This window comes from Centropristis striata, chromosome 18 (assembly GCF_030273125.1).
Source record: "Centropristis striata isolate RG_2023a ecotype Rhode Island chromosome 18, C.striata_1.0, whole genome shotgun sequence".
NCBI classification, from domain to species: Eukaryota; Metazoa; Chordata; class Actinopteri; order Perciformes; family Serranidae; genus Centropristis; species Centropristis striata.
Window position 1 is genome coordinate 28,352,138 of NC_081534.1, and position 24,921 is coordinate 28,377,058.

The following is a 24,921-nucleotide window of genomic DNA, read 5'->3' on the forward strand; positions in this document are numbered from 1 at the left end:
TCTTGGCTTCTTAAATCACTCAACAGTCGAGCACCTGAATACACAGCAACACACACACTTCTCAGCTCCATCCCTTTTAGACGCCTCAGTTCCTCCAGCTCGGGTCTTTAAGTTCTCCTCGGGGTCGGGATTAAGACCTGTGCTGAAGCAGCAGGATCAGCCTGCCGGGGGCCCCGAGGGCCGCCGTCTCACTTCACCTCTTTGTGTGTGAATCCCCCCGTCTCTCTCTCGCTCTTGTTCCTCTGCATCACCCTCCTTTTGACTTAGTTAAATGGATTCACCCACCAGCTAAGTAACAAATATTGACCGTCCAGTAATGGAATGAAGATTGAACCAGCGGGCCTCCACACGGAGCTGAGCGAGGAGGCCGATGTGGCAACATTACAGTCAATGTGTAATTATAGGGCTGACTGTGATTAGGAGTAATTAATGTGCTCCCTTTAATTAAAGGAATAAAAGGTATGGTTTTACCATAGACCAATGATCAATGCCAGTAGAAGAGAGATTAGTGGCTTTTAAGAGCCACTTTCTCATTTTGGAGGAAACCTCCCACTGGAGTTTCTAAACACATCTACTTCTATTTTTATGAAGTGAGAAGCAGCTGTGGACGGTAAAGTCCTCTCAGGATACAAGAGTTTAAGTGGTGCTATAAAGTCACAGCAAGAGCGTCCTTAACTTCTGTTATGTGTCGTGTTTCCAAGTGAAATGAGGTGTCGTTACCTGCAGGATTTAAATGATATCGTTAAGGTTTGATTGGACCACTCAATTATGAGGGCGTGGCTTAGTGAATGCAACTCAAAGATGATAACATGGGCTGTTGTACAGGCAGCAAAATATGAATCATAGTTACTTTTTACACTGTACTCAGCCTTCATTTTGCTGACGTAGTAATGATGGACGGTGATGTGGAGTTTACATGATGGATGTCACACTCGGGCAGATGAGGCTAACAAATGTCAGACTATCACCAGGAGAACAGTCCTCGTAACTACTTCTCCTCCGGCATTTAAGCATATTTATTTACTGCTTAAACCAGGGGTCTCAAACTTGCGGGCCAATTGCGGCCCTCGTGACGATATTTTGTGGCCCCCACCTTGATATGAAAGTTTAATGTGAGTTTTATATGAATGGCACTTTGCCGTGTTGTGTGTGGAAGGTCCCTTTAATTACTTTTTTTGGTAATTTTGTGTCTTTTTTAAAATAATTTTGTGTCTTTTTTATAAATTTCTGTCTTTTTTAATAATTTTGTGTCTTTTTTTAATTAATTTTGTGTCTTTTTTATAAATTTCTGTCTTTTTTAATAATTTTGTGTCTTTTTTATAAATTTCTGTCTTTTTTAATAATGTTGTGTCTTTTTTCCGTCTTCTTGTTTCTTTTTTAAGTAATTTAGTTTTTTTCTGTCTTTTGTGTCTTTTTGGGTCATTTTGTGTGTTCTTTTTTATAATTTTGTGTCTTTTTTTTGTAATTTGTGTAGGTAGACAGATTGAACAAATGGTGGACTTTCACACAGGTGAACAGGGTTTGTGTTCAATGAAAAAAACAAAAGTATCTTATGTTTACAATTTCAAGTTCCAAAACAGTTCATTGAGCATATTTGTGGTTTTTATTGTAGTAAAAAGTATGATATTTCAACTCGGATTTCATGATTTTTGGGCCCAATATGTTGATAAAGTAGGTTAAAGTGAGAAAATAATTGTCAGATCATACAGGTGAAGAAAAAATGGATACCAAATATGGGTATAGTAAACATTTTTTATGGGGTGCATGAAGGGCAAAAAATCAAAAATATTCAAAAACGGCCCAAATAGGCTCAGACCACAGAGGGTTAATGACTTGTGTCTGCTGTGCTTCTGCTTGCTTGGATCTAAAACCTGCAGCCACATGGTCCTTTCTGGAATAGTTTGGACATGACTGTATCTAAACATATACAGTGCATACGGAAAGTATTCACAGCGCTTCACTTTTTCCACATTTTGTTATGTTACAGCCTTATTCCGAAATGGATTCAATTCATTTTTCCCCTCAAAATTCTACACAAAATACCCCATAATGACAACTTTAAAAAAGTTTGTTTGAGATTTTTGCAAATTTATTAAAAATAAAAAACGAAGAAATCACTTGTACATAAGTATTCACAGCCTTTGCGATCAAGCTCAAAATTGAGCTCAGGTGCATTCTGTTTCCACTGATAATCCTTGAGATGTTTCTACAGGCTGTAATTGCTGCCGGAGGTGCCACAACAAAGTATTGAGCAAAGGCTGTGAATACTTATGTACATATTATATTTTCCTTTTTTATTTCTAATAAATTTGCAAACATTTAAAAAAAATGTTTTTAAAGTTGTCGTTATGGGGTATTTTGTGTAGAATTTTTAGGAAAAATGAATTGAATCCATTTTGGAATAAGGCTGTAACATAAAGAAATGTGGAAAAAGTGAAGTGCTGTGAATACTTTCCGTATGCACCGTACCTATATATCTTGATAACCGTTCACAGATTTAGGTCTTTTTACATAATCCAGATATTCTTCAAACTTGCTTGGTAACATGCAGATAATAAAAGAGGAGAAGAGTCGTGTTTTAAACAGGCAGCTGGATGGTTAATCCCTCCTCACTCTCCATCCTGTGAGTCAGCCTGGTGCCTCTGGAACACCTACTTTAAGCTGCATGAGTTCAAAGTCAAGATCCCACTTGTTAATGCAGTAATTATGGACTAGATTTGGATTGCTCTTTTTAAGTCAAAGGGACCAAGAGCTCTTTTACCATCCAGCGGGCACTTGTGGCCGAGGCCTCCACGTCAGGTGTCACCTGCTCATCACTGAGGTGAACACGTGCATAAACTGGTACCGCTGCTACCGGAGCATTAATATCTGCCCTGTTGTTGTTACCGGAAGAAGTGGAAATGTTATGTAATGTCATTTTGTGTCTTTCTTTGGTAATTTTGTGTCTTTTTGGGGGGTTAATTTTTGTGTCTTTTTTTTTTTTTTAAATTTGTGTAATTTTTTGTAATTTTGTGTATTTTTTTGTTCATTTTTTGTATTTTTTTGTTCATTTTTTGTCTTTTTTTTAGTCATTTTGTGTATTTTTTTGGTCACTTTGTGTCTTTTTTTAGTCATTTTGTGTCTTTTTTTAGTCATTTTGTATCTTTTTTTAGTCATTTTGTGTCTTTTTTTGTCTTTTTGTGTCTTTTTTTTTACAGTAATTTAGTGTTTTTTCAGTCATTTTGTGTCTTTTTTGGTCATTTTGTGTCTTTTTTAGTAATTTTGTGTCATTTTTTTGTCATTTTGTGTCTTATTTAAGTGATTTATTTTTTTTTCTGTCATTTTGTGTCTTTTCTTTGTCATTTTGTGTCTTTTTTTTAGTCATTTTGATACTGCCTCCAGCGGCCCCCAGGTAATTTATTAGGTAATAAATGAGACCCCTGCAATAGATGATTGAGTAACAAAACGAGGCTCAGAGATAAGAATGTTTTTATTGTTCTTTTGAGCTGATTAAACAGGTTTGGGAGCAGGTGCACAGGTGGATGTGGAGGTCAGGTGGTGCTGAATGGTTGGAGACGCTGGGGACGAGTGCAGGACAGACAGACAGACAGAGAGAGAGAGTTTATTCCTTTAAAATGAATAATAGAATTATAATAATTTATTGTAAATATTGCTTTCCTTACTGTTATCTTTTTTTTCTTCTGAGGCTTGCTTTGGCAATATGTACAGTGTTATGTCATGCCAATAAATTAAAATTGAATTGAGAGAGAGAGAGAGAAAGGCTTGTAATACTTGGCTGTATCATTTTTAGAGGATAAACGACTAAATACAGTGTGAACAACATTATTTCCGCCCACTCTCTGAGATCTTGTATTAATGAACTGTAGCACTTTTGTTTTTAAGTGTTACCATAAAAAACAGCATGGGTGCCCCCTGGAACAGGAAGGATCCCAGACTGCCGTCCGCCAACTCGTCTCATTTGAATATTCGATCGTTTCCATGAATCATTTCCCAAAGGCGAAACATACCGCTGGAGTAAAATGCCACAGATGTGGCCGTCAACCTCCTATGAATATCATTTTAGACGCTCCTCGTTGATGAGTTCTAGTTCTAGATTTCAAAATGTCATCTTTAATGTCTGGCTGGCAGAGAGAAATGGTCTGAAGTCACTGTGAACAGCAGTTGTTCTTGTCTTTATTGTCTTGGTGCTTTTAGGGCTTTGTGTCATAATGAAAATGAGATCTGAACTCTATCAAATATTCTCTGACTGGAAATAGAAGCTGTGTTTTCGCTCCTGTTATTTAACATTTACTCATTTCATAAATCAGGCTGCAAAGGCATATATAACCTTTTACTTGCCTACATTGAATTGGATTATATACTGTATATGTTCATATATATGACTCATATTTCTTTGCTTAAGGGGCTTCAAAGTTAGAGGACTTGCTGACCTACTTATTTGAAGATGCCATATATTATGTGTAACAGGTACTACACTGAAAATATATTAGCGGGTTATGAGAACATCTACACCAGGGGTCTCAAACTCAAATTAACTGGGGGCCACTGGAGGCAGTATCAAAATGACCAAAAAAAGACATGAAATTACTAAAAAAGACACAAAATGACAGAAAAAAACTAAATTACTTAAAAAAGAAAGACACAAAATTACCAAAAAAGACACAAAATGACAGAAAGACACAAAATGACAGAAAAAAACAAAATGATTTGAAAAAAAGAAACATAATGGCCGAAAAAAGACACAGAATTACCAAAAAAGACATAAAATTACAAAAAAAATACACAGAATTACCAAAAAAGACACAAAATTATTTTTAAAAAGACACAAAATTACCAAAAAAAGACACAAAATTACCCAAAAAAAGTAATTAAAGGGCCCTTCCACACACAACGCGGTAAAGTGCCATTCATATAAAACTCACATTAAACTTTCATATCAAGGTGGGGGCCACAAAATATCGTCACGAGGGCCGCTATTGGCCCACGGCCGCGAGTTTGAGACCCATGTTCTACACCAAAAACGTATAAGTATTTTTACATACACCAGAGCTCAAAAGTTTGGGGTCATTTTGTGTCTTTTTAAAATAATTTTGTGTCTTTTTTGGTAATTCTGTGTTGTTGTTTTTTTAAAACAATGCATAACAACTAAGTATTAGCTCAAGCAGTTGCCTCCGTAAATATCCATACATAATTCTGATGTCTGTATCTTTAATTAAAAAATACAAACAAACTATAAAAAAAAAAAAAATGTATTGTAAAATCAGTTCTGCCGGCAATGAAGCTGACAGCCAGCTTGGTCAGATTGATGAGCTCGCCGTAATAAGACACTTGACACGACGAACGTCTGTTCAGTTGTTGGTCGAGTCGACAGAAGCATCGATAGTGAATCTGTTTCCCAAAAAAAGTGAACAAACACAAACACTGGGCTGCAAAATAATGTGCCTCCGCACACACAAACAACAACAACAACAGCTCCCACTGCCAGAGTAAACGCTGCGCTGCCAGCAGGGTGTGTGTGTGTGTGTGTGTGTGTGTGTGTGTGTGTGTGTGTGTGTGTGTGTGTGTGTGTGGCAGCCCTCCAGTCAGCAGCACTAATGCCTGCTACTAATACTGTGTGTTTAAGTGCTTGTCGGTTCCCTTTGCTAATATTCTAATATGCTGTTTTTCTGGTCACATTGTTTGTTAAATTGTTGTAATGAAGCCAAACGCTGCGATAAACAGCAGCCGGGTCAAACTCACTCAACACAATTTAATTAATCATTAATCATTTATTTTAACCTGTAAGAACCCAGTTATTCCTAAAGGAAAATTATGGGGGATATACCACAGACCAGGTGAACCACATAGAACACATTTATGATGTTTTTAAAAAAATACTACCCCTAAATGTCAAAGATCTATTTGATTGTCTTTATTTCGAACATGCAAGCAAGTAAAAAAACAACAAAAAAACAAGTTTAAATATTAATAGATTAATAAATAAATAAAAAAAATAAAAAGCAAAAAAAATTGAGAAAGCAGACACTTTCTGCAAGCTCGAAAGGGAGTAGGAAGAAGTAAAAAAATGTATCGAGTCCTACCCCTTAACAGGTCTCTATATCAATATAGTCACATACAAATATTATAAACAATTATATATATATATACTATAAACAATTTATATTACATTGTAAATACCTATACATGTATATTGTAAATTACTATATAAATAGAAATATTATAACTATTATATACTATAATGTGGCATACACAATACATTGGGCGTTTATTGTATTTATGTTTATAATATTTCTTATTTTAAAATTAAAAAAAATGTGACAAATTTTCACAAAATTGTGACATTAATAGTGCTGTTTAACAATAAATTATTTTTCAGATTTTTTTTAAAAAAATTTTAGATATTTTTTTGGCCATTTTTTGGCTTTATTGATAGGACAGAGTGAGCTCCGAGTCGGATTCGAACCTGGGCCGCCCGCTTAAGAGGACAATGCCTCTATGGTACGTGCTCTACCAGGTGTGCCACGGGAACCCCCCTCAGATTGGTTTTTAAGTAACAAAATAATAATACATCACTAATAAGTAAAAACATATAATAACATATATCAAAATTGTGACTTTAATTTGTTCAGGAAATATGGTCAGAACAAGTTAAATGCAATACAGGACATTAACGGATTAGAATTGTAAAATGGGTTTAAACTTAGTCTAGTAACAAAAAATAAGCTTTTTGAAATTAGCTACTTTTTCACATATCTGTTTCCAGAAACACACACATTTTGGAGAAGTCACTTCCTGTCACAGTCACATGACCACCACACCAGGGTGTTGAGTATGTGTCACTTAGGGGTTTAATGAGTTAAGGTGAAGCATAAAGCTGAATATGGGAGATTCTAGAAGATTTAAAGTGTTTGTTACATGGATGTCACCATAGGTTCTTATGGGTTAAGTTCAGACACACCGAGCACTCGGCTGCAACGTTTAGACGCTGACTTTCATTTGTTTGTGTGATCAATTGTAACATTATACATCTTTTTATTACAGTCACACAGCGTTACCTTCATACTGTTCTTCAGCTATGCAACATAAGTTTAATAGTGGTTCATCTGAACAGCACAAACAGTGAGGAGGCACCAGTGGCTGCCTGGCTGGGAGGATTTATTATTTTTTTTTTTTCCTATAAACTAAAACAACACAACACAATCTAACCCTGGAGAATCTCAAATGATTTGGACTTTCTTGCTTTTTTGCATGTCTTGGTTCTTCAGTCACCTGTTGTGAGTTGTGAATGAGCCTGTGCAGGTTTTAAAGCAGCTTTAAGGACTTTTGTCATCCTGCAGTTGTTTTTCAGTTGTGTTGTTTGTGAATCATCTTTTATTTTAAATGTCACAGTTATTTCAGTGTTTTTTGGTTACAAACCAAACAAAAATTGCAGTGCTGTGAGCTCTCAGGGCCACCGTAGAACAAGGTTATAATAGTTTTGGATTTTTCATTAGTTTTAGTTTTAATTTCGTTGTCTATTTTTATTTCTTTTTATTTCAAATTCAGTTAGTTTTAATTCGTTTTTTGAGTGAGTTTGCAAGTTTTAATTAGTTTTTATTTTTTGAAAAATGCTTACTTTTACTTTAGTTTTTATTAGTTTTAGTGTTAGTTTTAGTTTTTTTGTAATGGGGTATTTGTTGGGTGCGAGATTCAAAAAAGTCTCAATAAATGTTTCCTTTATTTCCTTTGTCTTATCCATCTCAGCCCCAATAAGTTTATTAAGTCATAAAACCAGATAGATGAACTAGATTTCATATCAACCAAAAGGGTTTACGTATGAAAAAAGTTGACAAAAATGAAACCGGAGGACATTTTCACTATAATTTTAATTAGTTTTGTAACCACATAATACAGTTTCAGTTAGTTATTGGGTTTTTTTTTAAAAACTCTCGTTTTTATTTTTATTTCAGTTAACAAAAATGCTTTTTCAATTCTAGTTTTCATTAACTATAATAACCTTGCCGTATAATACAGTGCCAGTAGTTTTACCCCTTATCTGTAAACTAAAAAACTGAAACTAATTTGTTCTGACACTTTGTGAATGCAGCACAAATGTCCTATCTTGCAATGTTAATTAAAGTGACAAATAACATCTGTAATCTGCAATAAATCACATAAAAATGATTCTGAGCCACTGCCTCTGTGGCTCTAATGATCGTTTTAGAAAATAAGATCCATATAAGAATGATTTTCACCAGGAATGTCTTATTTTTCTACAGCAATCATTATGCTCAGTGTAGCTGAGGAAACTCTATTGATCTAAAGTTTCTGTCAATGCCACTCTGATCTGGAATCCATTCAAACTTAGCGTCCTTTTTCTGGATTGAAAGAAGACCCTTTATTTCCTCAAGACAGAAAAATAGACAGTCGTCATTATTACGGTGCGTTTTGACAGTGAGGTGACTTTGCCCCTTTTTTATTATTGTTATAAACTCCACAGCAGAGTGACTTCCAATTGATTTTTGTCACAGTCGAGGTTGTTCTGCAGAGGAATCTATTGAAGCTGTCAGCGAAGCTTTTAAAGAAAAATCTTTCAAATGTGAGGCAGAATGGTCTGTGTTCTGTCACAGGAGGTGATCTATTCTCTCTGTTTCTCTCTCAGACAGACAGTACAGCAGGAAAGGTTTTCATCTCCTCTCTGCTGCTGAGATATTGGCCAGCTTCTCCTTCAGCCTTTATAGAGGATTTAAAATGATGCTAAAACACTTCTCCATCTCTCTCTCCTTCGTTTTTCCATTTTCTTCCTTTTTCTCGAAGTCAGGGGTTTCAAACTTGCGGCCAATTGCGGCCCTTTTGTGGCCCCCACCTTGATATGAAAGTTTAATGTGAGTTTTATATGAATGGCACTTTGTCGTGGTAATAATTTTGTGTCTTTTTTTAATAATTGTCCTTATTTTTTAAATAATTTTGTGTCTCTTTTTATTAATTTTGTGTCTTTTTTTAATAATTTTGTGTCTTTTTTTAATAATTGTCCGTATTTTTTTAAATAATTTTGTGTCTCTTTAATAATTTTGTGTCTTTTTTTAAAAATAATTTTGTGTCTTTTTTGGTCATTCTGTGTGTTTTTTAAGTAATTTAGTTTTTTTTCTGTCATTTTGTCTCTTTTTTTGGTCATTTTGATACTGCCTCCAGCGGCCCCCAGGTAATTTGAGTTTGAGACCCCTGACATAAGGTAAATAAAACAAAACGTGCAAATTTGCAAATTTTTGGGACATATATTTTATCTAAAACCGTACAAAGACGATATATTACATGTTCAAAGAGATAACCCTTTGTTTTTGGATGTAAACACGATGTCTTCTTCTCCTTCAGCCTTTATAGAGGATTTAAAACGATGCTAAAACACTTCTCTGTCTCTCTCTCCCTCTTTTTTCCATTTTCTTCCTTTTCTCATTTCCCCCTACGTCTTAAACTTCTCCCTCCTCCTCTCTCCCTGTGGCCCTCCCTCCCTCTGTCTTTTCCTCTCTTCTGCCTCTTCTACTGCACCTCTCTTTGTTCCTCTCTCTTGTCCCCTCTCGCCCTCCTCCGCCCCTCTTTCATCTCTCCATCAGGAGTTGGAGGAGCGTCTCCGCCATCATCACCATGCAGAGCTGCAGTCTCTCAGAGAGGCTCACCGCCAGAGCATCGAGACGCTCAAACAGCAGTCAGAACAAGAGCTGCAAACACTCCGCTTTGAACTGGAGGACGAGGGCAAAGCCATGCTGGGTAAGGTCTTAGAGTGTGTGTCACTGTGTGTGTGTGTGTGTGTGTGTGTGTGTGTGTGTGTGTGTGTGTGTGCATGCATTAGAAACATTCACCCTCCCGTCACCTCTTGGCACATTTTCTTTTTCAACAAATATATGCACAGATTTGGGGGTTTCAATCAGTGTGCACAGACTTTACTGTATAAAAACTGAGGTCACACTGGGAGAAAACACTTGAAAGTAAAACCTCTGTGCTTTCATGTAGTAAACAGGGATATAAGTGCACTTTTTTCTGCACATACGCTGCTGGAATTAAAAAAAGGGACACTTTATATGCAGAATAGTAAAAACAAAACTACTACCACTCATGTGGAGGAGATATTATCATATGAAAGCATTGATACAAGATAAGATAAGATATTCATTTATTAGTCCCACAATGGAGCTTTACAGCAGCAAAAATAGAAAGAAGCATCAATAGAGAAAATAAAACCCTTGATCTGCTGTATGCTAATGTCAAACAAGCTTACAGAGCTACTGCCATGCCCCCTATAGGAAGATCGGACCACAACTTAGTTCTTCTGGAGACTTGTTACAAACCCTGTGTGTGGAGGCAGCCTCCAACTAAACTCACAGTCAGGAAATGGACACCAGAGGCAACTGAGGCTCTAAAGGATTGCTTTGAATGAACAGACTGCAATGTGTTGCTGTAAACAGAGGAGAACAGTATGGACATTGACAGACAGGTTGACTGCTTTACTGATTACATCAACTTCTGTAGAGACACAATCATACCCACAAGGACTGTACGCTGTTTCCACAATAACAAACCTTGGATTATTAGTGATTTAAAGGCAATTGTCAATGAGAAGAAGGCAGCTTTTAGAGATGGTGACAAAGCACGGCTCAAACAAGTACAATATAAGTTGAAGAAGAGATTAAAGATGGCAAAGGTGGAATACAAGAAGAAACTGGAGAGAAATCTACAGAACAGCAACATCCGTGAAATGTGGAGAGAAATCAACACCATCTCTGGCTACAACAACAAGAAAAGACAGCCAGTGGCGGGTGATGGAGAAAGAGCTGATGAACTCAACCAGTTCTTCTATAGATTCGATACAGCGGCCTCACCCAATGACAATGCTGCTGCTCCTCCTCCTCTTCAACATGTGTCCATCTTTCCTTCATCTCCTGGATCACAGATTACCTGACAGGAAGACCACAGTTTGTCAGGTTGAGGAACTGTGTTTCTGGGACATTAATGAGCAGCACAGGGGCTCCACAAGGCACTGTTCTGGCTCCACTCCTGTTCACACTGTACACACTGACTTCAAATACAACTCTGAGTCCTGCCACATCCAGAAGTACTCGGACGACACTGCTATTGTGGCGTGTATCAGGAATGGACAGGAATCTGAATAAAGGGATCTGATAGAAGCCTTCAGTGACTGGAGTCACAAGAACTATCTCCTACTGAACACCTCAAAGACTAAGGAAATGATCATAGATTTCCGCAGGTTCAAGCCCCCCTTCAGCCAGTGAATACCTGTGGGGTGGACATGGAGGTGGTGCCAAGTTATAAGTATCTAGGTGTATACCTGGATAATAAGTTGGACTGGTCCCTAAACAAAGACGCTCTCTACAAAAAGGGGCAGAGCCGTCTCGTTCTCTTAAGGAAGCTCAGATCTCTGGACATGTGTAGTAAGATGCTGCAGATGTTTTATCAGTCTGTGGTGGTAGTGTGTTATTTAATGCTGCAGTCTGCTGGGGAGGCAGCATCAGACACAGAGATGAAGGCAGTTGGACAGACTGGTCTAAAGAGCTGGTTCTGTGGTTAGAGCCAGGTTGGACACACTGGAGGAGTTGGTGGAGAGATGACCTGTCAAGATGTTCAAGGCCATCCTGAAATACCCAGATCATCCGCTACACAAAACCTTTATGAACCAAAAAAAACAGCAGTGGACGGCTCCTCTCTCTCTCTCCGTTGCAGGACGGAGAGATACAAAAGATCCTTCTCTCCTTCAGCCATCTGGCTGTCTCATTCTAACAGAGATTCCACCAGACTAACTGAATTTCCCCTCGGGGATGAATAAAGTCATTTTGATTTGATTTTTGATTCAGTTAATATTCAACAATATTAAATAGCCCAAAACTCCAAAGGGTTAAAGCTGCAGCTGTCTGTGCTTTACACACAGTGAGATACGATGTAGGAACAAGAGTTAAACCTGTGAGAATATTAGCAGAAAGTCTGGAACTGGAAAGTGCAGAACGCTCTCCCCAGTCCTGTGCTGTGATAAATGCTCTTCCATTAACCTTCATGTCATGGTCCTGACACTGGAGAGCTGCTCCCATCTATTTCTCACTTCCCACATCCTGACATCCTTTTATTACCTCTTTTCTCTTTATCTCTCCCTCTCTCACTTCCCCTCATCTTCTGTGTGTGTGTGAATGTGTGTGTGCAGGCGTTTTTCTTCTTCTATATATTTTCAGTGGCCAGCTTCCACCCGCTTTATTTTTTATTCTGCCATTATAAATCTGTCTCACGTTGAAGTGGAAAGCTAATAAGCGAGTGTGTTCCCTCTACGTGCTCCTCTGAACCATTAGACTGTTTGCAATGAAAGTTGTTCATTGGAGTGAGGATTAAAGGCCACTCAGGGAAAAGCAGCCCAAGCACTCTGCTTTATGTGCAAAGTAAAAAAAAAAAAGACTTTATTTATTTATTTCGTCATAAAAATTCCTTTGCATCTAATGAACACTTCTTTTTCCTTCTTTGCGAGCAGACTAGAGGTTGCAGGAGGCTGTAAAATCACTTGTTTGAACTAGGGATGGAAACCTGCCCACTCCAGCATCTACAGTCATGGGAAAAAAATGATTAGACCGCCCTTTTTCTTCAATTTCTTGTTCATTTTAATCCATCCATCCATTTCTGTCCACTTATCTGGGGCCGGGTCGCGGGGGCAGCAGGCTAAGCAGGGCATTCCAGGCGCCCCTTTCATAATAACCAAAATCATTATCAAGAAAACCATGGAAAATGTCTAGATATCAGCCCATAAATTAAACTCTTATCAGCTATTTTTGTTGTTATCATTATATTTGTCCAAACACATGTACCTTTAGTTCAACATGGTCTCACAGGAATCCGTGAAATAGCCACGGATTTGCTTAACTCAAAATCCGTGGAATAGCCACGGAATCACTCAAATTTCCGTGAAACTGATACGGATTTCGCTACAATGCAAGTTAATGACGTGGCTAGAACCAGAAAAAAACAGAAGAAAAAAAAACATTGATCAAAGTAAACAATAAGTAAACAGAGAAAAAAATTGATAATAGACATTTATTACACCTATATACCCTGTTTCAACTCAAGTTAATTTAAAAATTAGAAATGTACAATCTGCTATTTATTTATAAAAGAAATAAGCAGTCACAAAAGAGAGAAAAGAAAGAAGCTGCTTGATTTTTCTTTTTCCTTTTTTTTCTTCTTCCCCTCCCCCTCCTCTTCCTCTCCTTTACCTTCCTTCCCCCTCCCCTTCCCTGCTCTTAAAGTAAAATTTTATATGAGATAATTTATATAATTAAAAACGTCATTTGTAATGTGGATCTGCCTTTACTCCTATAATATATATTATCCAGTGTAGCTTGAAAGTTCATTCCAACAGAGATAAAATTTAAATAATAAAAATACACAGACCATTAATCGATCATGGGTTAATCACTCCCATCACTTGTTTGAACATCCTGTTTTCTCCTGTCAGCCTCCCTGCGATCGGAGCTGAACCACATCCACGCCTCAGCCATCGAACACCTGAGACAAACCCACCAGCAGGAGTCGGCCGTCGCCAAGCTGGAGCTGGAGAAAACGCTGGAGAACAACCGGATACAGGTAGGACGCCATTTATCACCCAGACACCTGCACCATCTGTTCAGACGACTTAATGAAGATGAATCAGAACTTTACAGCCGCACACGTATAAAAAAAATACACAAAGCTTCTGTGATGAACGACGTTCTGGTCACATATCAGATTGTGTGATTAGAACAGGGGTCTCAAACTCAAATTACCTGGGGGCTGCTGGAGGCAGTATCAAAATGACCAAAAAAAGACACAAAATTACAAAAAAAAGACACAAAATGACAGAAAAGAAAAAAAAATACACAAAATGACCAAAAAGACACAAAATTAGAAAAAAAAAGACACGAGATGACAGAAAAAACACTAAATTACTTTTTTAAAAAGACACAAAATTACAAAAAATGACAAAAAATGACCAAAAAAATAAACAAAAATTACTAAAAAAAGACACAAAATTATTTAAAAGAGACACAAAATTACAAAAAAAGACAAAGAATTACCAAAAAAGACAGTTACCAAAAAAAGACACAAAATTATTTAAAAACGACACAGAATTACCCAAAAAGACACAAAATTATTTAAAAAGGACACAAAATTATTTTTAAAAAGACGCAAAATTATTTAAAACAGACTCAAAATTACCAAAAAAAACACATCATGACCAAAAAAGACACAAAATGACAGGAAAAAAAACTAAATTACTTAAAAAAGACACAAAATGACCAAAAAAAACCACAGAATTCCCAAAAAGTAATTAAAGGGACCTTGCACACACAACACTGTAAAGTGCCATTCATATAAAACTCACATTAAACTTTCATATCAAGGTGGGGGCCACAAAATATCGTCACATGGGCCGCAAATTGGCCCGCGGGCCGCGAGTTTGAGACCCATGGATTAGAATGAATCCACAGTGTGTAGACACCTCTGAATAATTTTTCACACTATTACTATCTCTGCTCACACATTCCCCCACAGTCTCTGAGGAAGCTATTCTAGAGCAGAGAAACCTGTCTAATACACACTTAATGTGGGATCTGCTGATAAGATGTTTGTAATGCCAGTATGTTTGCTCAGAACAGAAGAATATTTCACACAACTTTTTCATGATCCTTGGAGAGGGACGAGGAGGTCAGAAGTTGCACACAAACTCCTGCACACTGTCTAAAAATACATTAGTTTGCAGCATTTTGTTCACCAGGCATACAGCAGGTTTGTGATAATGAGAAGGAATAGGCTGTAACAGTGCATTTCCACCAGGTCAGGCAACAGAGTCAACTCTTTATAATAATTTACCATGGAGAGAATAATGCACACCAGGGGTCTCAAACTCAAATTACCTGGGGGCCGCTGGAGGCAGTATCAAAATGACCAAAAAGAGACACAAAATGACCATAGAAGACACAGAATGACCAAAAAAGAGACAAAATTACTGAAAAAAAGGACACAAAATGACCCAAAAAAGGCACAAAATGACCTAAAGACACACACATTTACAAAAAAAGACACAAAGTGACCCCAAAAAAACACTAAATTACTTAAAAAAGACACGAAATGACCAAAAAAGACACATAATTACCAAAAAAGACCCAAAATGACCCAGAAAAGACACAAAATTACTGAAAAACATTAAAGTACTACACTACATAAGAGTGACATGAGTGTGTCATAAACATTAATGACACTTTGAAGTAACATCATGATACTTGTCATGTCATGTTTCTGACAGGCTTGTGTGACTCTTATGTAGACACCTTCAAAATAAAGTGTTACCATATCTTGCTTAAGTCACAAAGGCATGTTAAAAAAAAAGTCATTTATTTCTCTTAAGTGACTTAATTTACACACAGTGTTATTACTATGCCAATAGCCATCCTTTGTTACAGCCTTTTTGAGTGAAATGATCAATAAATGTCATATGTTACACTTTTGGTGAAGTTTTTTGTGTTTCCTGCAAAACTTCAAATAATGACTTAGGCGATTATTTTAACAGGGTGTTGATATGTTATATATATATCATTATATTATTTATGAGTCCGGACTGACATGGATTAACTGCAACTTGTTGGCATAAAACCACGAGGCGGTAATTCTACTTGGATTTATTTTTAATATTTTTCTGTGCCGGCTGTCACACAGAAATCAGACAGCCAGCGTGCCACACACACACCCACACACACACACTCCGAACACACACACACACACACACACACACTCCGAACACACACACACACTCACACACACACACACACTCTGAACACACACCCCGCCAGCAGGCTGCCCTCTCACCGTCTCCCGTAAATCTTCCTAATTACCCCAAACACCACGACTTCCTCTCTCATCACCTTGTGATACAGATGTTGTATCTGAGGATCACAGCTGGTCGTCTTCGGTCCCCCACGCTCTGACATCACTCCCTCTCATCTACAGTTGCCACGGCAATAGAGAGTCAATAAAGGCTAACAGTGGAGCGTTGCGGTGTGAACTGGCTGTCAGTCAGAACGCTGCAGCAGAAACAGCTCAGATCTCTGAAGCTTCACGCTGTTTATTTGTTGTTCTTTTGTTCTAATTTTTACATAATAGAAATCCTGTGCAGCATCATTATCTTAGTAATTCATTAAAAATAATCAGAATATATCCCTCTTTCTGTTCTCTGCATGTATGTATTGGAAATCAATATGTTCAAATTTTCCAAAACGACACCAACCAGCCTAGTTTTAGCAGTAAGATGTATTCAAGCAGAGACTTGATCATGACTTGTTGACTCCATCCAGACTAGAAAACAAAGCAGCGTGGAGCCCTACTGTAAATTTACCTCTAAAGTTCTGGCTGTAAACTCCATGAGGCCAGTTTCAGTTTGATGATGATATACCAAGTAAAACTGGAGACAAGCTCAAATATATTTAGTATAAAATGATAGAACTGGATGGAACCCTCTTATATGTTAGATTTGCAACCTTTGTTCACATTTGCAACATTTAAAATTCTTTATTGAGCATGATAGTGTTTTGAAAGTAAAAAAAGATTCAAAATCACATTTTATGTTGGACTAAAGGACTAAAATGACACAAAATGACCAAAAAAAGACACAAAAAGACAAAATGACCAAAAAAAGACACAAAATGACCAAAAAAGACACAAAAAGACACAAAATGACTACAAAAAGACACAAAAAGACTAAAAAAGACACAAAATGACCAAAAAAAGACACAAAAAGACAAAATGACCAAAAAAAGACACAAAATGACCAAAAAGAGACACAAAATGACTAAAAAAAGACACAAAAAGACTAAAAAAAGACACAAAATGACCAAAAAAAGACACAAAAAGACACAAAATGACCAAAAAAAGACACAAAAAGACACAAAATTACTAAAAAAAAGACACAAAAAGACACAAAAAAGACACAAAATGACCAAAAAAAGACACAAAATGACCAACAAAAAGACACAAAATGACAAAAAAAAAGACATAAAATGACCAAAAAAAGACACAAAATTACTAAAAAAGACACAAAAAGGATTCAAAAATGGACAAAATAGCCCCAGACTCCATAGAGTTAAACAAACTAAAGTAAAGAATCTCACAGAATGTCAAAAGGAAACACTCATACACCTTTTGTTTTGGTTTACGTTCAACCAGTTTCTGTTTGAGGTCCTTTTTTTTGAGAATTGGTGGTTGTGGGCAGTGGATGTTTAGGGGGAGATAGAAGGTCAACAATAAATGTCACATAGAAGCAGTGAACATCATCTGAAAGCTGTGAATCTGAAGATTAATTTGATCCTAGAGGTATAGGACGAATCCTCCAGATCTCGTCCGACCTCTGATGTGAAGAACTCGGAGATAGTTTGTGTTTACGTTGATTCCTTGTTTACTCTGCCGGAGCCCTGATGGCACATAAACTGAAACTTCCTGAGTTGAGTCATCAGAGTGGAAGAGCTCAGCTGCAGACAGTCGTCACGCTGCGTTAAATAATGTTTTTATACCTCCAATTACTTAACAGACGGGAGGAAGAGGCTGATGGAATGCAGGGTGTGTGTGTGTGTGTGTGTGTGTGTGTGTGTGTGTGTGTGTGTGTGTGTGTGTGTGTGTGTCATCTGTCTCCCTGGAGATACTTAACTTGTTTGATGTAACAAAGCTGCCTGATCAATTATCACATCAGCAGCATCTCTTCACGTCTTGATGTCTTTTCTGTTCTATTTCCATGATGTCGTTCTATTTTTCATGTTGTCTTTTTTTTCCTCTCTGAACTTCAGAATTATTCATTATTTTTTATCAATATATTTAAAGTGTCTTGGAAGCGCTGTCATTTTCTCTCACATCATTTTTGTCCTGGTCAAAATATTTTTATATTTCACATCAACAGACCTGATAGAGACTAAAATACTTTACTAATCTCCAGTTAAAGTCTCTGAAAATGTTTTTATCTCACTGGTGAATATTTGGTATCAGAATTTAATTAGTTATTGTGGGGGGAAAAAAGATACATAAATGTTAAAAAGCATCAACTTGAAAGAGCTAAATTATGACAGTTTCTTTTGCATCTTCACTGATCCAGTTGCATATTCACTGTTATTAATTAAGTGACTTAATTAGCTGAAATAAATCTGAGGAGGTGGCAGTGCTCATGTCAGCCCTGAGTTCTGTCTGCAGGCTGCATTCAGTCTCAACAGCCTCCAGTAATAAGGTGGAGTGGACTGTAAGTAGCCTGAGAGGCAAACTCGGGGCAAAAAAAAAGTCCACAAAGTCCCTCCCACTTCAACTTCAACCAGAGGAGAGCACTTATTTTCTGTGAGAGATCAGAAACTGCACTGACTTTGGCAGAAAACAGTGTGAAGCTAATTGAGAACATTTAAGTAAAAGACAGATGATGATTCAGGAGATCTGTCCTTCTGTTATCAGACTGTTCAGGCCTGTAGTTTTCAGTCATTTGGACAGTGACGCGTTCATTTGTTCAACTATTTATTAATGTTTAGTCTAAGTCAAGGATGGGCAATTGGAGGTCCGGGGGCCACATACCGCCCGCACCCTCACTTGAAGTGGCCCTCAGTATAACTATGCATTTGAGCATGAAATCTTAAAAGTGCAGTGTAAAAATGCACAAAATTACTTCTTGCAATTATTGTTGGTCTGCTGTTCTTGCACTGGAAAAAAAAAAAAGAAATCTTAGGCGATTATTATAACAGCATGACGATATACAATCCAGAATACACTTAAGATTTGGTACTACAAATATTAAATAGTTGCAATAATAAACTCACTAAACATAACAAAAGTGAAAGCAAACATTTTCCGTCATTCTACTTAGTGTTTTTTCAGCGTTTTGTCCACTGCTTTTGTAGCTTTGTGTCCTAAGACAATTTCCCTGAAGGGATAGGCAGAGGGCTGGCTCTCTGCAGATACACACACACACACACCAGTCTAGTGGGTCATAAGGATGACTGACAGGAATTACTTTTGTATTAGGCTACGGTTACATGATGACGGTCTGAACAGAAGACGCTAAAGTGGCGTCGTGTCTTCACTTTTTATTCCTCGTTTAGACGAGCGTTTTCAGGAGGAAATCTGCTGCATACGGTGACGCTAAAGTGTGTGAAATTCGATTGTATGCAGCCAGGCGGCATCACTTAAAGCGATAAGAGCATCTTTGGGCATGTGGAAGTTTTCACGCCACACATTTTTCATCAGCTACTCCTTCCACAAAGTTCTCCACCATCACTAGATCTCCCAGGTCTCGTTCACAGCCGTCTGGCTCGCCTCCGACCAATCGGTGCATCCTAAATGTGATGGAGGTAATTCCAGATCCTTCTCTGTTCACTAATACTATCTGTACATATCCTGTACATTTGGGTGGAAAGACTCCTGTAAGTTTATTAGAGCTGCCAGAGCAGCTTGAAGGTCCGACACATGGAAATAATCCCACCTTTGTTTATTTTCCTGTACTGGAGCATGTATGTGACGTAAACACATACGTGACGTGAGCAGATCTGAGCAGAGTTTTGCGTCTTGTCAGTGTAGACGACACACTACGGAGGAGAGGATTTAACTTTTCCACTTTGGAGGCTGGTTTCACATTTTTTGCGTTTTTAAGCCCCAAAAACAGCGTCACTGTCTAAACCAAAGGCACTTCCGATAAAATATTTTGTCGTTTTTACCTGCAAGCGTCCTCATGTAAACGGGGCCTTAGTCTATACATTGTTTTTAAAGGAAATCCTGCACATTATACCTTTAACGTTTTGCACAGTAAAAACTCCCCTTGATCGTGCTTGTTTTGTGCTGCGAGTGTATCCCTGATATTGTTTGTGCAGACACTTAACTGTTGCACTGAAAATATGCTGTTTTTGATTAGTTTCATTTTTTAAACTACATTGCAACATTGCAAACATTGCATGTTAATATCGTTACAGTGTTAGTGTTAAATGACATCAGTGCCGTCTCGACTCAATCATAGTAAAAAATGTTGTTGATGAACATTATCATAAGTCATCGTTTTTCTTTTAAAACAAGTTTACACGACAAATGTCCATTGAAACTAATGATAAACATCACAAGCTTTAAGTAAAAACAGTTTTTTTCTCTTTTATAAAATCCTTTCTGTCATACTGGATGGATAATGCCGACCAAAACATCATCTTTAAAACATTTTTCCATTTTCAGTTCATCAGTAAATCCCAGCCTGCTTCAGTCCAGAGCTCCGGCCAGCTAATGTCCTCGCCTGATAAATATTTGAATAACTTATTTATTTTTCAAAGACTTAAAAATGAGAATAGAGAGGGCGCCTGGCAAAAGAGCAAAGATAAAAATGGTGCAGATCTTCTCCCTGTTTGCTTATTTAACAAAGTTGTTTGTAGAGAAGATGAAAGTGAGATTAGAAAGAAGAGAGATGGTGACGGAGGAAGTGATGGAGGAGCGACAGTGTGAGAGATTAAATGAAGCTCAGCGCCACAAACCAGCCCGCAGTCAACAACACAGTTTAATTTAACCGCTCGTCTGCCGCCATTGTCAACATCAAACGCAGATAGAGATGGAGAGACTTTATTGTTTTTGTGCAGCATTAAATAAAGATATGAGCAATAAAAGAAAACGGCACAAAAACAAAACAACTTCAGCACACAAACATCCTAATAAATAAATAAATACTTACTAAATAAATAATAAGTAAGATGATACAATGTCATTTTGCACTAGTATAAGACTAATTATTGTACTTATTATTAATTAGTTAATATAGGTATTGCACAAAATAAATGTTGTTATTGCCCGAGAATAAATATAAGTATTGCACTAGAATTAATGTTTTTATTGCACCAGAATTCATGTTGATATTGTATTATAATGTAGATAATTATTGCACTGGGAAAAAAATAATTATTACACTAAAATAAATATAACTATTGCACTTTAATAAATCTTAGTATTGCATTGAAATAAATGTAATTATTTCACTTTAACACATTGAATTATTGGACTAAATTAAATATAAATATTGCACTAGAATAACTATTATTGTATTAGAATAAATACAATTATTGCAGTAGAATAAATATAATTTATCAAACTATACTTAATGTAATTATTTCACTGGAATAAATGTAAATATTGCACTGGAATAAATGTAAATATTGCACTGGAATAAATATAAATATTGCATTGGAATAAATGTAATTGTTGCACTAGAATACATTTAATTATTAAACTAGTATGAATTTAAATATTGCATTAGAATAAATATAATTATCACACTTTAAGTAGTGTAAATATTGCACTAGAATAAACATAATTATTGCACTAGAATAAATATAATTATTGCACTAGAATAAATATAATCATTGCACTAAAATAAACATATTTATTACAGTAGAATAAATATAATTATTGCACTAAAATAAACATAAATATAATTATTACAGTAGAATAAATATAATTATTGCACTAGAATAAACATAATTATTACAGTACAATAAATATAACTATTGCACTAGAATAAACATAATTATTGCAGTAGAATAAATATAACCATTGCACTAGAACATACATAATTATTGCACTTGAATGAATATTCTTATTGCAGCAGAATAAATGTAATTACTGAGTCAGATCCAGGAGGTTTGCCCTCTAAAGACAGTCATCATGTCATCATGAGGGTCATTTAATGGTTGTTGAAGTTAAGTGAGCTCATCATCCAGGAGACAAACTGTTCTGTCTGTGTTTCAAGAGCTGTAATTGATTAGATGAGACCTTGGAAAGTCCCCATGCAGTAGTTCTTCATATGCACTGAAATGAACAAATGTTATTAATAATAATAATAATAATAATAATAATAATAATAATGATAATGATAATAATAAATTGTATTTGTTATGCACTTTACATAAAGAAATCTCAAAGTGCTACAGAAACCAGAAATAAAATAAACAAAAGACTAAAAGAAAAATCAGACACATTAAAATCTGCAGTGGATAAAAAGACACAGGTAATAAAGTACATTAACCTTTTATCGGGCGAAGGTAACTTCATCGGATATCCAAAATGGGGTCCTCATGTCTCTCTGTGAGGTTTTAGAACCACATGGATTTCTTCCAGCAATATTTCGAGGAAAAAAGCTGCAAATTTACTCGATTAAAGTGGCAAATCACGAAAAAGTCACAGATTTAAGAGAAAAAAGTGGAAAAAAGCAATCATTTTCTCGCAGATTCGTCACTTTAAATCTCATAAATCTGCGCATTCTTGTAAACTTTTTTCTCAAAATTTTACCCCCCTCCCCCGGGTCCGTTTGTTTTTTTACACATTCTGGCTGTATGTAATATCCTCCAATATTCTCTAGGGTTGAAATTTGGAATTTGCAAGTATTTCAATGAGTGCCCCATTAAGGGTTAAAGAAAACAGCTAAGGGAGGAGATTAAGGTGAAGAGACAGTAATAAAAACATCAAGGGGACAACCCAAAAATGCCTGCCTGAACAAAAAAAACAAAAAAATGTTCAGTTTCCTCCTTCTTTTTTCCTGTTAGTTTGTGTTTCTGTGCCTCGGCGCCTCGTCTCCTCCAGACTGAAGCCAGGAGTTTGATTAGATGGAGAGTGAAATGAGTAAATGAGTCATTAAAGATTAATTTGCCCTGTCCTCATTGTGTTTAATTGTGCTGCCAGCTTTATGGACAGCAGAAATCAGCCAATGACATTAAATAAAGATGTTGAGGCGGCCTCAGATAGAGACAGATAGAGAGACGGGAGGTTGTGACCGCCAGCCTATTACACCACATTATGGCTTCTGGATATATGAACAGGGCTTGGCACGGGCTGTTCCAGAGGAGAGAGAGATGAGGTTTTTGCAGAGTGGGGAATCATTAGTGGACAATAACTTGATGGTATTTAATGTGATTGTGATGGAGTTAAGTGGCGCTTGACTGTGAGTCTCAGGATTGCGTCTCTGCCTCTTCATTCAAGCCTCTAATCATAATGATCAATTTGGCAAACAAGGCGCTCTGTGCTTCCATCAGGATGTGGAGTTTATCAGTCAACCTGGCAGCTTTACACGTTGATCTCTGATAGATCCTGATGTCAGGAAAAAGGCTTTGGAAAATTTTAAATCCTAAAAAGTGATTGTATTGAAATAATGTATACAAAGTACACAGCAGTGTAAAAATACACTTTTAAAAAAAAATGTTGTTTTTACGGTAAGAAAACGGTGGTAACGCTGTGGTTGCCAGAACTTTGGACGACTTTTCATTTTTAGTTGTGAATCATCGTTTTGTTTTGTTTTTTAAATAGAAAAACACGGTATTGCCGTGCTTTTTTTCCATAAAAACATTGGTAATTTTGTGTCTTTTTTGGTAATTTTGTGTCTTTTTTTGTAATTTTGTGTCTTTTTTTGTAATTTTGTGTCTTTTTTGGTAATTTTGTGTCTTTTTAAAATAAATTGTGTCTTTTTTTAGTAATTTTGTGTATTTTTTTGTCATTTTGTGTCTTTTTGGGGTAATTCTGTGTCTTTTTTTGGTAATTCTGTGTCTTTTTTGGTCATTTTGTTTCTTTTTTAAGTAATTTTGTGGCTTTTTAAAATAATTTTGTGTCTATTTTGGTCAATTTGTGTCTTTTTTTAATTAATTTGAGGCTTTTTAAAATAATTTTGTGTCTTTTTTGGTAACGCTGTGTATTTTTAAAATAATTTAGTGTTTTTTCAGTCATTTTGTGTCTTTTTTGTAATTTTGTGTCTTTTTTTGGTCATTTTGTGTCTTTTTTTAAGTAATTTTTTTTTTGTCATTTTGTGTCTTTTTTTTCTGTCATTTTGTGTCTTTTTTCCATCATTTTGATTCTGCCTCCAGCGGCCCCCAGGTAATTTGAGTTTGAGACCCCTGCTTTAAATAAAACTGTCCCACATGTGATGTTTCATTTTTCAGAAAGCTCTGTAATTGCTTTAAGCAGCTGGGTGCTGTAGTTTTTATGAAACATTACCCAAACAGGAGTAAATAGTGTTTTCATCGTGGGCTATTTTCAGCCGGGGATTAATACACATTTGGTGCTCCAGTGGCGTTGTTCATCATAATTAAGAAACATGTCACCCGGTGCAACAGTGTGGCTCGATGTTTCTAATCGTTTCAGAGCTACAATGGAGCTCAGAGAGTGAGTTATAACTCAGGAGGAGGTTATATCCCCGTTAGAAAGATCAAGTCACTGTTGGTTTTGTGTTTTTATTTGGAAAAGGTAAAAAAAATATATAGAATATTGCAGCTTTATCCTTTAAACCTCTGAAGTCCAGGAGAATTTTGGTTTTGGTTTTGATTTTGGTTCAAATGTGTCAACTTCCTATGCATTCATTTCTGTCTCTGTTTAGCATCTTTCAGTCTGTCCTTACATCACATGCATGGCTCCTTATTCTCCACACAAACTTGGCTATCAGTCAGATTTTTCATTTTATTTTAATTAACAAAGTATAAAGCTGCCAGGAACTGACAATACAAGCAAAAGACACAGGTTTCTATGGATTTTTATTTTATTTTTACCTTCTATACACACAAAAACAGCAGAAAAAATAATAATAACTAATAGAACTATAAACAGGGCTACACGGTGGTGTAGTGGTTAGCACTCTCGCCTCACAGCTAGAGGGTCGCCGGTTCGCCTCCCGCCTGCGGCTCTTCTGTGTGGAGTTTGCATGTTCTCCCCGTGTCAGCGTGGGTTCCCTCCGGGTACTCCGGCTTCCTCCCACAGTCCAAAAACATGCACTTAGGTTTAATTGGTGACTCTAAATTGCCCGTAGGTGTGAATGAGAGTGTGATTGTCTGTCTCTATGTGTCAGCCCTGCGATAGTCTGGCGTCCTGTCCAGGGTGTACCCCGCCTCTCGCCCAATG

General features: G+C 36.6%; 1 protein-coding gene across 1 annotated transcript in view; it reads left to right on the forward strand.

Moving 5' to 3' along the window:
- The window catches only part of fam184ab (family with sequence similarity 184 member Ab), a 253,926-nt gene that overhangs the window by 185,995 nt on the left and 43,010 nt on the right, over positions 1-24,921 (forward strand). Inside the window, exons 15-16 of the mRNA XM_059357047.1 lie at positions 9,591-9,744; positions 13,481-13,608. Of these exons, the coding sequence (XP_059213030.1) occupies positions 9,591-9,744; positions 13,481-13,608 (282 nt within the window). The remainder of the gene's footprint in view (positions 1-9,590; positions 9,745-13,480; positions 13,609-24,921) is intronic.